The sequence below is a fragment of the Physella acuta genome, unplaced genomic scaffold, assembly GCF_028476545.2.
Source record: "Physella acuta isolate Inbredline_101_S28 unplaced genomic scaffold, ASM2847654v3 ptg002226l, whole genome shotgun sequence".
Classification (NCBI taxonomy): Eukaryota; Metazoa; Mollusca; class Gastropoda; family Physidae; genus Physella; species Physella acuta.
The window spans coordinates 39366-56664 of NW_026733726.1; the positions used below are offsets into that span (position 1 = coordinate 39366).

At 34.2% G+C, this 17299-nt stretch overlaps 2 protein-coding genes across 2 annotated transcripts in view; one reads left to right on the forward strand and one right to left on the reverse strand.

Moving 5' to 3' along the window:
- LOC131932591 (neurexin-3b) overlaps positions 1-6666 on the forward strand; it is a gene marked incomplete at its 5' end in the record, with an annotated part of 41712 nt that extends 35046 nt beyond the window's left edge. Inside the window, 3 exon segments of the mRNA XM_059289521.1 lie at positions 1117-1292; positions 2177-2376; positions 2912-6666. Coding sequence (XP_059145504.1) covers positions 1117-1292; positions 2177-2376; positions 2912-3141 — 606 coding nt within the window.
- Positions 6667-7680: 1014 nt separating this feature from the next.
- LOC131932593 (molybdenum cofactor biosynthesis protein 1) lies at positions 7681-16899 on the reverse strand (the record flags this gene model as incomplete). Its single annotated transcript, XM_059289522.1, is given in 10 exon segments — positions 7681-9664; positions 10436-10483; positions 10816-10936; positions 11149-11259; positions 11839-11991; positions 12258-12329; positions 13207-13439; positions 14389-14556; positions 15681-15801; positions 16685-16899. Coding segments are annotated over 10 exon segments (2274 nt in total). The 3' UTR covers positions 7681-8612.
- Positions 16900-17299: the final 400 nt, after the last annotated feature.

Genomic DNA, 17299 nt, shown 5'->3' on the forward strand with positions numbered 1-17299 from the left:
TGTTTTGAGTTTCTGTACATTCCTAGACTGATTGCTGTAGATTTTTTTAAAACTCTTTAAACCCTTCTGCCTGTTTGGTGTTGTTGCTGTCTAGATAGATTTTAAGGTTGGCATAGTCAAGCACATTTCTGAGTAGGAATTTTTTTTTTATCTGTGCCAGCTTGCATGATACAGCAACCTGCAGACTTAGGATAAAGCAATTTGTCTTAAATCAGATAACTCTCCCAGAAGTGAGACACACAAAGCCTATCTGTGTCTAAGACAGAGCCATGATTAAAACAACCTTTAACCTTTTTTTTTTAAAATATTGTAGTTAGATGCATGGAAAAGATGTAGAGTTCGTATTTTAGAATAATTTTTTTTAGTTTGATTTTGTTACAAATTTTGCTCAATAATTGTTCAAGTTGAGTGTTGTAAATATTATGTAAATAATCTCCAAGTCTTCAAAAATGAATCTTTAGACTTTAATAACATCCAGTGATAGGTCAATTATTTTTATGCATTTTTTTTAAACTACTGTGAATTAAACCTTTTTTTTTTCTGTACACAAGACTTCAGCTTTGGTATACTGATCTAACTCACAATTGGATGAAAACAATTTTATCTACTTTTGTTCTTTGTATTTGTTGGTCAGTTGTTGTTTGTGAAGTTTTATACAGGTATATTTTGATCCCTTTGTCTTAATACGGAGACAAAATTATTAACATCAATAGAATCGTTGAACTTAATTCATTAGAATCAACTGCTAGACAATTGTTTTTTCTCAATAGAGAAAAGTCATGTCTCTTGGTACAGTCTACAGTGAAGCTAACTTATAAAATGAAATATGAAGCTACTGAATTTATATTTGCTCACAAATATTTTAAATTTTTGATGAAATATGAAGTTACTATATTTATTATTACACACACATTTTTTTTTTAAATTTCATGTTTTCAGCAATGAATAATTAAGTTAGAATTTCAAGCTAAATTATTTAATGCGAAAAAAGTTAGTTGTTTAATTATAGTTTTAGCATAGAGTAAAATTGAAAAACTGTACAGCCGTTGTTTACACCCAGTATTGTCAGTACAAATAGCTTTACTAATTAGCAATGTTGGTGTGTATTTTCTACAGCACACGACCACAAAAGAAGGCGTGACAGACGACATCATCTTCACTGGCCCGGGCTCGGGCTGTCAGTTTGACGATGAAGAAGACTGCTCCATCAACGGATCTGGGGTGGACGAGGAAATCATCACCGCTGTCGTCATCGTTAAGACCACACCCACCCCACCCACAACAACATTTAAGTGAGTTGATGCTTGAATGTGATGTAGCATTCACTGCTATTCTCTGCGCTTCTTTCATAATGTAATCGTGGACTTATCATTTAATACAAAAATATGCCAGTTTTTTTTATCCCTACCTTATATGTGTGATTGGTACATAGTACTTACCTAGACTATTGCTATTTTACAATGCTCTGTACAAACTTAACCTCAGTATTAATACAGTATTAATAAAATGATAAACCCCTCTTTTAGACATGCATGATCTCAAACTTGTCTTTTTGAGAATAAAGTGTTGTATAAGTAGCAGCACCACCCCACAGAACTACTTCTGATTTCTTGAAATCTCATAGAAAGGCATTTATGGCTAGTTTCAATTCTCTAACTAGTCCACCCTATTCCTAACAGCCATAACAGCAGACAACTGTTACATTTCTACATTACCTTATTGGCAATTGTATTTTCATTTTTTTATTATTTTTTTTTTTAATTTTTATAATTTTTAAAAATAACAGTGTAAAAAAATAGATTATAAACTAAAATTTGAAATTTAAAAAACATTATTATAATTAAATTATTCTTTCTACAAATTTCATGAAAGATGCCTTTTAGTAGATAAAAAGAAGTCAAATTATGTTATACAATCATGAATTAGCAGTGTTTTATAGTTTATTCATATATATATTTTATTTATCAGGCAAGAATCAAAATTCTCAACAAAAAAAAAACAAAAAAAATACACTAAATATAAATATTTAAAATATAAAGAACCATTAAACATTATATCTGCTGGTTAATATATAAACAATACCCATGATTTATTTTCATACCTTAACACAATTCCTAACACTAGCTAGCTTTAATATTCTCAACTAATTTTATTTTGCCAAACTTCAATCACGTAGACAATCGCCATCTTTGTGCGAGGGCCCTGAGTGTGAAACCTCGTCCAAACTTCATCCGTTCAATGGGGATCCTTCATCTACACCCTCAAGGATTGAGAACGGCTATGTTGATGGTGACAAGGATATTGTGGACCAAAGTACGGCCGAACCAAGCAAAACTGTGGATGGAGACAAGGACGACGACTCTGGTATCAACTTAGGTCAGTGCTTAAACCTGTTTGATGTTGGCTGTCTACCTGTGTGATCTGCTGTCCACCTATCTTGACTGTTTTCTACCTGTAAGATCTGTTGTCTATTAGCCTAATCTGCTACCTGTATGTCTAGCCATCTGTTTACCTGTCTGGTCTAAACAGCCTTGTTTTAAATGTTTAAAGGTGATAATGTGTTGAGCTCATCAAATTATTCCAATTATGTTTGAGATATTATCATTAGAGTTGAGTTAAGTTTGAGACCTCATGGTCGAATGGTAGAGAAAATGATTTTTAAACCAAATGTCTCAAGTTTGAAATCTGGGCTCAAGCTAATAGAACGTCTTTATGAGTCCACCTAGGTACCTGACTCAAATTAGGGTATGTAAAGGCAACTGAGCATAGTGCTGATGACAATATCACTTCATAAGCCGAGGCAAATAGAAAAAGTTGAACTCTACTTCACTTTCCCCATGGATCAACTTGTTCCTTGGGGAATTTTTTACCACAGTAACGATAACCAAGAATTTATTTCTGTCTCTTACAGGTCTCATCCTGGGCATCACAGGCAGCGTGCTGGTGGCAGTGATTGTCTTATGTATCGCTCTCTGTAAACTTCGGAGCAGGGACGAGGGCACCTACAAGGTGGATGAAACCCAGAACTTTTCCTCCCTCCAATCTAAAAAATCCCAGGGTAACGGGGCCATGACACTGGGGAGCGAGTCTGGAAGTGGGAAGAGAGGCAAGAAGAAAGACGTGAAGGAGTGGTATGTCTGATGTTTTAGCCGCCATGTAGGATTATGTTTCTTAAATTTTTAAAAAACAAAACAAAGCATTATCCTTTTGTGCAATTGATCTTTCTGCCATGTAGGGTTTAGCTAGATGAATAAGTTTTTACATTCTTTAATTGTTAAAAAAATAAATAAATTCCGTGTCGCAAGCTCTTCTGTTAAGAACTCACAAAAATCATTCGTCTCATTCAACATTCCAAAACTGTCCAGTCACAGTTATGATATACAATTTAGACAAGAGAATAGTTTTAATTTACTAGTACTAGTGAATTTGATATATAAATAGAAAACATAATGTTTAATGATTTGGTTATTAGAGACAGACCTAAGTGTAAAAATTGTTCAAAACTTGATGGTGCTTGATCTTAGGGTTTTGTATGTTGTTATCAGTGGCGTAGGCCAGGGGTTTTGTGGGAAGGTCTTAAAAACCACTGTTACTTTTTAAAATTTATTTAGTTTTATATATATATATATATATATATATATATATATATATATATATATATATATATATATATATATATATATATATGTATATGGGGGAGAATTTTGAACCCTCTCCTTGACCAATTCCTGGCTTTGCCACTGGTTGTTACTAGACTATTACCATATTGGGCGACAGGAAGTAGACTGCTATTGTGAATCAAAAGTTGTTCTGTACAGCAGACATTTTTGTGTGGATATTTTTTGTACCTACCTCTTATTTCAGGAATGTTTCACTAGAATACATTAGCTAGTCTTTGTTGAAGAACTTGTACCATTAAAATGCTTCATCTGTGGGTGAAATAACTCTCCAGGGAGAGGAGGTTTAAAAAAAATGAATGCTGTCAACAGTAACAGTTGATGTTGTGTAAAAAAAATTCTGGCAGATTATGATCTGCAATGTTGTTTTTTTTTTGCTTCTTTAAGCGTGTTTGGCTAATACTGAAAGAGTGTTTGCTATTTATTGTTTGAAAGGTCAGCTGATAGCTTAGATAGTTCTTGCTTCATCCAGGCTATGGAAGCTGATTGGTTCATTTCTTTTGTAAATACATCCTGTAATTCAATGCAATTGTAAACAAATGTGTCATGTGACAGACTCCATTTGATTTGTAATAGGGCTGTTACTGCCCAACTTTCCTAGACTAATAGCTTAGTGGGACTCGATATATTTAGACCAATGACAACACAAAGGTCTCAACTTTTCTAGACCAGCTGCACTAATAACTTTGGGACTCTATTTATTTAGACCAATGACAACACGGAGGTCTCAACTTTTCTAGGCCACCTAGCATGGTGTCACAAACGGTTCCCAGACAAAATGTGCAAACTGAAAACTGTGCAAACAGAAATATGCGCAAACACATACTAGTTATACTAATACACTTTAAATTTGTCATATTTTGTGGAAAAGTGTTTTATTTATGCTACAACGTACATGTTGTCATTCTTTGTTAATGTCTATAAATGCTTTGTTTAAGAAAACAAAATTGCCCTTGCACACTTTTTTGTTTCGCAGTTTTCCATTTTGCATCTTCTGTAAAAAAAAAAAAAAGAAAACAGAAGCCTGACTTGATTAACTACAATCAGGATTTCTCTTATTAAGATCAGTGATAACATCCAACAATTGTAGATCAAACACACTGGTCATATGAATAGGTCCCAATATTTCTAGACCAACTAACATGGTGTCCTAAATTAGGCCCTGACTTTACTAGACTAACTATAGTTAAGGAAAGTCTTGACGGTTAGTCCACTAACAGTCAGAATTTTCCTTTTTGTTTTAAAAAAGTGACAACTTTTCTAAACCACCTACTTTGCCTGACCAACTGATCATTTTTTTTACATTTTATCCTGGTTATTATTCAGTAGCTAGGCAGTCCACATATAGTGTAAACAACATGGTATGCAGGGTAGAGCCAAGTGGTATGCTTGGTTGTTTTTTTTATAATTCACATGACTTCATGCCATTGTAAAATGTATGTCTTCTGTATACTTATTAGAGAAATCAGGGTACAACAAGTTAAAAAAATCTGAGAACCACTTGGTCGAGGGGTAGAGCATACAACTGTTAACCCAGAAGTCTCGAGTTCAGATCCTGCGCTGCCTGATGGGTACCTAACTCATGTTAGGGAAATTAAAGCTAGCTGGGCATAGTGCCGACCAATATCTTCATATGCCATGGTCCCCAGAAACAGGTGCTCTACTTGACTTGCCCCCATGGGCTATCAGGTTCAAAAAGGAACTTTGCTTATGTGTGTGTAGAGTTACTGGGTGCCAGATGAGAATTCCACTACCAAAATGGTCAGGCTACGAACCAAGTTCTTGTGTAACTTCTTTGTCAAACATTGATAACTGCCTCACATGTAACACTACAGTATAGTTAAGCATAAAGAATAACAAAAGCATAGAGTAAATTACAATGGAGCTGCTCTGTATATAGCTGAATGCAATATTCATATGTCAAGTTCCCTTTCGGACCTGGCAGTCCACAGTTGCAGGTGAAATTGAGTTCACCTGTTTCTATGACCTTATCGTATTAATATGATATATGGTTCCTTATGTTAGAGATTCAGGCACTTGTTGGACATTTTCTTCCCTATTGCTGACTTGTAATTTCACATACTGTAAGTAATCTTATAACTTTGTTCATGGTAAAATGTAAACTGTAAACTTCAAATATTTTAGAATATTTTACAAACAAATTCAAGCACCATTCTAATGGAGAATTGTATCTAATAATCTACAAATATTGTAGAGCCAAACAAAATTTTTTAGAATTAAAATGTATCAGAATATCTTCAAATTCTTGTCTATCCTAACATCATTGATCATGTGTTCAACCATTACCCAAATGTTACTGATGAAAGCTGATTAAGGATTGGCCAGATTTTTATACTTTAGTAGGTGCTAATAAATTCTTGTAAAATGGCACATAAGTGGCCCACATTTCATTACGTTTTTTTTTAAACTTAAAACTTGACAATTAAGTTTAGTTATAATCAAACAAATTGCTAAAGAGAATCCCACCCATACAATTAAATGTGGGTAATTAAAAATTTACCTCATCAATTGTATTCTGCCAGAACTCCACTGTCTATTATTTTTCTGTTTCTTGTTTTGAATCTCTGAAGTTCTAGGCTATAAGTCAAGCTAACCAAGTAGTCGCTGTACATATCAATCAGCAGCCTGCTTTTGGTGTCATTCAAATATTCCACTCTCTCTAGATAGATTGTATTTTTTATCAACAAATGGAATTACTAGATAGATGATTTTTTTTATTGACAAATGGAATGATAAATACATTTTTAAACATTTTTTTTTAGAAATCTGTTATACAAAATTATGAACCATCAGTTTTGTTTCTTTAAAAATATGTAAACTGTTAAACTTTTTTATAAATTTGACATTGTGTAGCACTGATACATGGGACCATATTTATTTGGGGTCTTTTTTTTAATAAAGTAACCCCAATCCTATGACAAAAGGGAAATAACAAAACAAAAAGGTATTTATAACTTGTGGGGAATTTCAATACCCTTATGATGATAACATCACTTCCATAACAATGGTCCTAGCCCCAATTCCCCCCCCCCCCCCCCCCCCCCCCACCTTCCCCATAACAACCACACTATGTTACTGTACTGCCTGCATTCCTAGTAGAAGCAACTATTACTACTGTAACTCTGTAAGGCTCTGTAGAGCCAAATTTTCTTTAGGCAGTCCTGTTGTAAATATGTATACATATTACCCATGCAATATTTGACTATGGTAGGTGCTAACGTAAGACAGGTGTAAATATATTGTTTTCTTTGCTTGCTTTTTGTTTGAATTCTTTGTAGAAACAGGTATGGCTGTGGTATAACCACACTGTCCCTGTCTTAACAACAATAGTGTCAGTATTGGTCAACTGTCCATTGCCTGAGAAATAGTTTCCATTTTCTGTGATGCTAATGAAAAAGAAACAAGTACTTTATATAATTAATTTTTTCCTAGCTAATATTTTGAATTCTATCAGTGAAATCTTAGCATAAAATAGATTTTTTCTATCTTAAATGTGAGAAACAAACTTACAATAGTAGTTTTTAACTTTTTAAACTTCCTATGAAGAGAGTACCTTTTTCTGTACAGTACGTTGTAGGCTAAGGCTGCATATTTCTATTGGCTGTGAGAGTGTATTGCTGTGTGTAAGGTGAAGACTGAGCGATGTGTTCAACAATAAAGATTTTGTATGTTCTTGAGTACTGCTGATTTTATTTTTTTTTATCTTGTTTGCTGTGTTGTTGCTGTTGTTTGTATGTATTATTTGTATATGTGCAGTGTATTAGTTTCACACTTGGCTTTTTGTTGTATTCTGGTAATAATTAATTTTGCATATTTTTCTGTTGATAATTCTATTTATGGTTAGTACTTTATTGAGTTTTTTTTAGGATACTTTATAACTTACTCATTACAAAAGACTTCAAAAGCAAAATTTATCAAACTTAAATTAATAAACACGCTCCCTTTAAATATTAAAAAAAAAAATTACAATTTTTTTTGACACTTTAAATAAAATTCAGTTTATTTATCACAAACAACTACACCATTTTCACACAACCATCTGTTTATCTTATAAAAAAAACAATTAATAATATTTGTGCAGACTTCTAACCACCTCCTATGAGCGCTTCCATTACCCAAGACACTGTGACCACATGATGAAACTCTTCAACAGGAAAGTTTAGATAAAATAAAGCAAAGTATAATACTGGAGAAAAAAAAATCATGTATCTTTTACAGGAACATCAAGTATAGTTTAAAGACAGTAGACATTCTGTTTAATTAAATATAAACAAATGAATATAGAAGTGGATAAAATACAAAAACAAAAAATGAGCGATTCACCGGATCATCTTCTGGATAACTAGTATAAGGCAACAAAGTTGCATGGGAGATCACTCTATCATAAACAGCATTATTTTCACATTTTAAATAATTCAGACATTTAACAGATGTTATTCACATTATTAATATTGCTAATTATTACAGAAATACCCCTTGAATGATATTCCCTGAAATTTTCGCTTGCATTAAAAAATGTTAACATGAAATTAATTATTAATGACATGGTTTAAATACCGATTCATGTATTTGACAAAATGTAAACAGGTTGAATGCCCAATAATTGTAGAGTCACCGTATGTTAGGACAATCACCCACAACACTTAAGGAAAAATTACACACAATTCCAGCCAATCATTTCTAAGTGAGAATAACAAGCAGTCTCATCACATTTTAATAATAAGGCTTACCGATATAAACAATTATGCATCGTATAATTATTAAGAGATTATGCATCGTTATATAAATGTTTTTAACAATTAATATTAATGTCTCAAAAAAAATGATTGCCTTAGTTACTACAGAGCTGAACCCTGAGAATCTTAGAACCCCTGCCACTTCCCACCCCCTCCCCCCCATAAATTACCCTTGAAGTTACCTCTGAAAATCTCTTTTCCCCCCTGCCTTGCATATAAGCTTGACATCCGAGATGACCATGTCATGTGTGACAGCCTTACACATGTCATACACGGTCAAGGCCGCCACGCTGACCGCCGTCAGCGCTTCCATCTCCACCCCAGTCTGCCCAACCGTCCTGACCAGAGACTTGACCACAACGGCATGGCGTTCAACATCCAGTTCACAGGTCACGTCGACCTTGGTCAGGTTTATGTTATGACACAACGGAATCAGTTGAGCCGTCTGCTTGGCCGCCATGATCCCGGCCAACTGGGCCACAGTCAGCACGTCCCCTTTTTTCATCTTATTCTCGGCCACGAGCCGCGCTGCCTCAGGTCCCAGTAAAACAACACCCTGGGCTCTGGCTTCACGTAAGGATGTTCCCTTACCACCCACATCTACCATAACAGCCCTCCCACTGGAGTCAGTGTGGCTTAACTGTTGGGCTGTGCCAGTGCCTTCAACTATTTTATGCGATGAGCTATTCATCAGTTCGTGGTACATTTGTGGGTAACTCTTATCAACTGCAGATTTCTCAACCCCATTATGGCTTCCTGCACTTGCTTCTCTATTCATGAGATCATGATACTGTCTAGCATAAGCCTCAAACTCTGCATGGTCTGGCATTTCCTGGGTTTCAGGGGAAGTAATTGTATTGTGTTTATTATTAGAGCCAGGCTTACAGGGGGACAACTTACTTAAAGGTGAACCAGTGTCCTGATTTTTTAAACAGGACTCTTCTAAGTTCTTATGTACATCAGAAATAGTTTTTACAGTACAGAAATGTCTATACAAACATACAGTTTTGGAATTCTGAAAATCTGAATAACAATTGTAAAATAACGATGTTTTTGTACAACATATGATTGAGAAAATTGAGCTTCCACCAGCGAAAGTAGAAAAATGATGGACAAAAGTAGGTATGGACTGGTGAAACAATAAAGGAAATGATAGACTGTTTCTGAGTGTAAATAAATAACTTGCGGCATGTTTTCTCTGTATCACATTTGTTTTGATTACATCTTTACCTGAGGAAGATGAGAGACATAAGCATTCAAGTATTGGAATAAGATCAAGGAATTCTAGACAGATTATAAGTAAATGAACAAACCTTAAATCAAAAGGTCAATCATTTTCTTTTTAAATACATTTATAAATTAAATATCAGAAAATATCACTGGTAAAAAAAGATTTATAATCAAGTAGATATTAAAATTTTTTAAATAAGTTAATCAAGTAGATATTAGAATATTTTAAATAAATTAATCAAAGAGTATTTTTTCTTCATCTTTGTTCTTAATTGTAATGTTGATAAGAATTTCCAACACAATTAAGTATAATATGTTAACTTGTTAAGCGCCATATTAGCCTCTGATTTTCTTTTGGATTTGCTTCCATAGCCTTTGTCCAACCAAGAACAAACTACAAGGCAGCAGTTGTTTGATTTTGGTGTTGTCTCTCCTAAAAGAATTGCTGTCCCCAGCTAACAAGCCTCATCTGCCCGCGGTTCGAACTCGAAACTTTTCGGTTCAGCAACCATAATCTTAATTGACTCTGCCATGATGACCAAAGTATTTTTTAAAATAAAGAAAATAGGGGAGAAAAATATTAAATAAATCTCAGGAGTTTAACTTCCGTACAGCAAAGCCAAAATTGTAAACTCCCTTCTTTTAACAGTACACCTGACTGGGGTGTGGTCCTAACTGAATGAAAATTATAAGCTATGGTATGATTTTTATCTCAGCTAGTGCTTGCTCAACATATAAACTTACAGACAAGTAAGCCCAGTTCTCACCCACCAATTAGTATCATAGGCCTGTTCTCCATTTTTGAAAGGTTGGTCATACCTGAGACAAAGAAAAAAGGTTCAAAGTTTAAAATAAAAAAAAAATAATGACTGGTGTTAATGCTCTGAATATTGACATTGACAAACATTTGTGAACTATGTACAGTCAAAATGTGAATGAGTAACAACAAAACAAAAAAGCCTCAAGAAACTAACAGTTTATAGAATTTGGTAAAAATAAGTTTTATAAACCAAATATGACCATGATAACGCTAGTTGTTGTTTTTATCTTAACAACATATCCAAACAATAAGTAAAGTACAAAAAATATTTCTTGAAGGAAAAGAGTTTTACTGTTGCTTTTCAATTTTAATAATAATAAACGTTTTAAACCTGCATGCTGTCGCTTCTTTCTCTTAACAGCAGCGCCAATCACCTCCAACAACTCAGGCTCAGGTAAGTTCTGTCTCAGACAGTCCCGCAGTGAAACCTCAGAGTTTCCATGTAAACACACCTGTATTAGTTAGGTACAAGAAATTTTTTAAGTAATTTAGTTCAATTAATTTTTAAGTGATGTTAATTAATTTCAAGGATTTTTAAGTGAAGTTAGTAATTAAAAGGTTTTTTAATTATATAGAAATACCAATAGAATTTAAAAAATTAAACTATCAATTTAATTTTAAAACTTATTGAAACTAATTAATTTAAAAAAGAAACAAAAATGACCTTTAAGTTTCCGTCAGCTGTGATACGAAGCCTGTTACAAGACCCACAGAAGTGCTCACTCATGGATGTGATAAACCCGACCTGCCCAGCAAACCCTGGGACTTTATACGCCTGGAATAATAAAATTGTAACAAGCTTCAGCATTACTACAGTACAAGATTACCCTGGGACTTTATACACCAGAAATAATAAAATTGTAACAAGCTTCAGCATTACTACAGTACAAGATTACATTCACAGATTTTCTAATAATTCTTAACACAAAGTAGTCTTCAGAATCTTATACAGCACCACCACCAAATATGTGTTTAAACTGTATTAAGATGGGTACTCATTTATTTAATCACAGAGTATCTATATGCTTACTCAGTTTTAATGGATACCTAGCATTTGAAACGTATACATCACACTTGGGTGACTACACAGTACTACACCTCCACATTTAATACAGGATCATACTTAAACCACTAGACCATGATGCCAGACTTTTAATATGCTTGATTACCATACCTCATAACTTATTATTAAAGGATAAACAATTTTTCATTGTGTATACATTTCTAAAACCATTTGTGCAATGACTGTGATTTTTTTTTCTGCAAATAAGAGAATTAATTAAATTCAAATGTTTAAAAAATATGTCATTCACCATTTTTAAGCACATTTTATTTCAAGAAAGACAACTCTTACTTTGGATGTGTCATTGGGTTTATCAGACAGCTTGGCAAATGTCGGCCATTTTGTGTAGATTTTGTCCAGCATTTCTTGGTAGGACATGAATTTTTGTGTGTTCCACTTGTTGCCACCAAAGGGCATGTACTCAATGAACCTGACATCCACTGCCTGGGCAATCAACAATAGGGGACATGTAGCAAACTGATACTACAAAATTACATTACATTTTGAAAAATTAAATTATTTTTATGACCTAACAGTTAAGATAGAATAAGTTAAAATAAAAAAAATTTCATGATTTCAAAGCTTCCATTGGCCTTAAACTTATTTCATGTACATTTTAGGAGATTCTAAATAACAGAAAATGTTAGCTTTTTTAACACATTTTTTGTAAATTTAACTACATTCTAACTTCAGTTAGTGATTACACCTACTTTGTTTTCTGTGAAGGCAACAAAATCACAAATCTCATCTTCATTCATGCCCCTCATGACAACACAGTTGATCTGTATACAAAAAATTGTACAAACTTTTATGGAAAAAACAAACTTTAACATCAAAAATGAAGAGCTCTGAAAACAAAAATGACCTCCCTAATTTTGTTTACAAAAACATTGCAGTACAGTACAATCATTTAGTAAATCCACTGAATATATCAACTGGTTTAACTACAGCTAAAAGTTTATTCATCAAACATAGCTGTAATAAAATGGGGCTGTTTAACTAGATACAAGGTAAAAGTTCTCTAAATTCAACCCAAGTATCAGGTAGACTTTCAAAAGGCGTGCATCAGTTTGTACATGGCTTGAAGCTGATGACTACTGACCACAGTAGGTAATGCATTTTGATAAGGTTACAATGTTTTCAGTATCTGGTCACGGTAAAGTGTCCATCTCAACACTGCTGGTCTGTCAAATTAGTGCTGATGTGGAGTTATAATCTTGTCTAACTAGACTGTCCTGTCACAACAGTAATTAATCATGTCTATTTTTCTGGTCAACACAATGATGATAACTATAATATCTACATGCAATTTTTTTATATTTTCTGTAGAAGAATACCTTCAAAGGGTGATAACCCAGCTCTAAAACCTTCTCAAAGCTTGATGACCTAAAATTTATAACAACCACATGCAATTTTTAAACATTTTCTTTAAAGATTACCTTCAAAGGGTTGTAACCCAGATCCAAAGCCTTCTCAATGCTCATTATGAAATTCTCAAATTTATAATTTCTACATGCAATTTTTAAATACTTTCTGTAGAAGATTACCTTCAAAGGGTTATAACCCAGCTCTGATGCCTTCTCAATGCTCTTGATGAAATTCTCAAATTTATAATGTCTAAATGCAATTAATTTTTAAACATTTTCTGTAGAAAATTACCTTCAAAGGGTTATAACCCAGCTCCAAAGCCTTCTCAATGCTCTTGATGACCTTCTCAAAGCCTCGCCTTCTGGTGATGAACTCAAACTTGGCTGGCACCAGCGTGTCCAGGCTCAGGTTGATCTGGTCAAGTCCGGCCGCCTTCAGATCTGGCAGTTTCCTGGCTAGCGTCACAGCGTTGGTGGTGATGCCAATGTTCTTAAGGCCAATGCTTCTGAGTTCATTTAACCCCTCTGCCAAAATATAAGGTCAGTGTTAATTACAGGGAATAAGTGACATGTTTACTTAATTGTAATTATTGTACAATTTTTTTTTTAAATATTAAGAATTATTGAGGCAATCTGTAATTGATATTTTAAATATAAATTTGGGTGATAACATGTTGTACTCTGGTGCTAAGATTCTCCATATTTAAATAGATAGTATGAGATGGGGGGGGGGGGTGTACAAATATTTTAATTGTGTCTAAATAATACATAATTAATTAAAGTAACATGATCCTGAAAAATAGTTTATAGATGGGCCCTGATCTACTTATTAAAATATAATCAATACTGTTTATGCCTGTGGTCAAGCTGTAGAGTGCACTATTGCTAGCTTGAATCTGTTAACTCTTCAGAACACCACTGTACTAACACAAAGAAAGCTAACCGGTCATAGTTCACCATGATTTCTTCTTATACAGAGGGAACAGAAGCAGACGAACTCTACTTCAACCCACCTACTAGCCATTAGGTCTCTTTTCCTAGACCTAACACATCATTAACACAACTGATATAGTTTTAAAATCAAATCAAGCATGAAATTAAATTCTGTCATGAGGTAAGTTCCCTTTTCAAATCTGACGATCCATGGGGCAAGTGAAGTAGAGTTCATCTGTTTCTGTGACCTCGGCATATGAAGGGGTAGTTTATGCAGCACTATGCCCAACAGCCTTTACTTTCCATAATGTGAGTTAGGTACCCATCAGAGCTGGGTGTGCTCAGAGACATTCCACTGACTTGAACCCGGATTTGAACTCTAAGACTTTCGGGTAAGCAGTCTAGCACTCTACCGCTAGGCCACACCGTCCCACTGTCATTAACTATAGACTTTCAGGTTAGCAGTCTAGCACTCTACCGCTAGACCACTGTCATGAACTAGACAAAAAAAATTTAATTAAAAAAAAATGTCTCCAGTCACCAATGATTTGCTGCAGGTCTGGTCTCACCAAAGGCTCACCACCTGTGAGTCTGATCTTGGTGATACCCTGAGAGACAAACAGCCGCGACAGCTGGAGAATCTCATCCGTCCTGAGGATGTTGTCTTTTGGTGACAGGGTCACGCCCTCCGCAGGCATACAGTACTGACCTGTTGGGCGGAAGATGGTAAAGTTGCTTTAATGAACACATATCTATCATGTGAAAAACAGAATGGTTACTTTAACTTAAATAACGAAAACATGTATTTTTGTGAAAAACATGAAGGTTTTTTTTATTTTTATTTATATGAAAAATCATAAAAGCATATCAAAACAAGTTGCAAAATTTATTTTTCATTTAAGATTAAATAGTACACTAGAACAAAAATTTACTTAATGATACTTTTGATAATCATGAAATCAAACACATTTCTAATATGAAGTACTTGTAAATAAACTAATATTAAACATGTATTTTTTTTTTTAAAAGCACAATCTACAACACAAAACTTACACCTAAGGTTACAGCCACAATCTACAACACATAACTTACACCTAAGGTTACAGCCACAATCTACAACACATAACTTACACCTAAGGTTACAGCCACAATCTACAACACAAAACTTACACCTAAGGTTACAGCCACAATCTACAACACATAACTTACACCTAAGGTTACAGCCACAATCTACAACACATAACTTACACCTAAGGTTACAGCCACAATCTACAACACAAAACTTACACCTAAGGTTACAGCCACAATCTACAACACATAACTTACACCTAAGGTTACAGCCACAATCTACAACACATAACTTACACCTAAGGTTACAGCCACAATCTACAACACATAACTTACACCTAAGGTTACAGCCACAATCTACAACACATAACTTACACCTAAGGTTACAGCCACAATCTACAACACATAACTTACACCTAAGGTTACAGCCACAATCTACAACACATAACTTACACCTAAGGTTACAGCCACAATTTACAACACAAAACTTACACCTAAGGTTACAGCCACAATCTACAACACAAAACTTACACCTAAGGTTACAGCCACAATCTACAACACAAAACTTACACCTAAGGTTACAGCCACAATCTACAACACATAACTTACACCTAAGGTTACAGTTACAATCTACAACACATAACTTACACCTAAGGTTACAGCCACAATCTACAACACAAAACTTACACCTAAGGTTACAGCCACAATCTACAACACATAACTTACACCTAAGGTTACAGCCACAATCTACAACACATAACTTACACCTAAGGTTACAGCGCTCAGTGAGAGAAATCCTCAAATATGTGTGTTGTCTTCCAAAGGTATCAGTGAGAAAATCATGAAATGGACGGTCAATGTTTGCAACCCTGTCTTTTACAGATTTCTAGAAAAATGACGGAAAAACTAGTTTTGAAAACTTATAAAATAAATAGTACGAGTAAATAGTAAATGTAAGAGTATATCAATTAAGTACTAAGTCAGTAACACAACATAATCAGAATACGTTCACTTAAACACACCTTAACACCATGTTTGGTTGAGGGTTAGTGGTAAGATTATTAACCAATGTGGTATGCTAAGATGCTGCTAAGCAAATATAACAACAAGCCAGGAATTTAAATGAAAATTAAAGGATTGTATGAAGCTTGTTTCCAATTTTTTTAGCAAATGGTCCTTGATAGCAATGTTTGAAAACATCTCCATTGTCTATAGTAGAAAACTCAAAGCTTAACCAGAGGGTGTGCCAAACAGAGTAGAAAAAAAAAAAAAAAGCTCACTTTGAGCTGCATTTGTGAATTATACAAAGTCAAAGTTAAGAAAATAGACTACTAGTTGGTGTTACCGGCTGGGCATAGTGCTGACCACACTATCTCTTCATATGCCGAGTTCACAGAAACAGGTGAACTCTACTTCACTTGCCCCATAGACCGTCAGGTTTGAAAGGGAAACTTACTTGGCGTTACAGACTGATTTAACAGTTTTCTATATTGATTCTCTGACACTAAAGAAAAGATTGTTATAGAAAAGTGATTGGTGAAAAGTGCCTCAATCTTTCCAAATTTGGGGGGGGGGGGGTGGGGGTTGGCGCTTTTTGGCCAGCTGGAATAACTATATACAGACCTAAATGGGGGGGGGGGGAGAGAGGGGAGGCGTAAATTGACTTTTTGCCCCAATAGCCTGAATGGGTCAAAAATCCTCTGCCAGAACTACTAGATAAAGTACATTAAACCTCTTTTTAGCCAGCAACATATTCACGCAGAACCTACCTTTAATTTGAGAGTCGCTTCCTCTTGCAATGCTGGCATGGAATGCGCACTGGCTAAAGTTGAACACGAGTTTGAATGCAACACATGGCTACCCCCAGATACGTGACAACATATCCTACCACTGCTAACACCCTGTGAGGAGATCTGTTTTAAAAGCTGTACTGTCCTGGTTAGCTTGATTCGCATTTTCTTCATACTTCATACAGCAGCTGTAACTCGTGGAAAATGGTATAAGCTTAAATCAAAGAGAATAAAATAAAAATTCTAACAGGCATAAATGAACGAGATTAAGATAAATATAACCATACGTCAATGTCTATTTTGTTACACTAACAGAAAAACATTGATACATTATTAATGCTGTAGATCTAAATAGTGAAGTTTCCAAATTAAATAAAAATACTAAAATAGACATGCCTACATAATAATTAATAATTTTAAAATTATAAATATGCTAAAATAATTATATTATTTTTCATAAAGCTAATTGTCTCACTTGTATCTGTGTTTAGAATAACATATTAATTTATTATTATTATTAAGTTATTTATTAGGCCTAATAAATAGATCTAGTACTATTTACTAGATTTTAAAGTAATTTTAGGTCTATAGCCA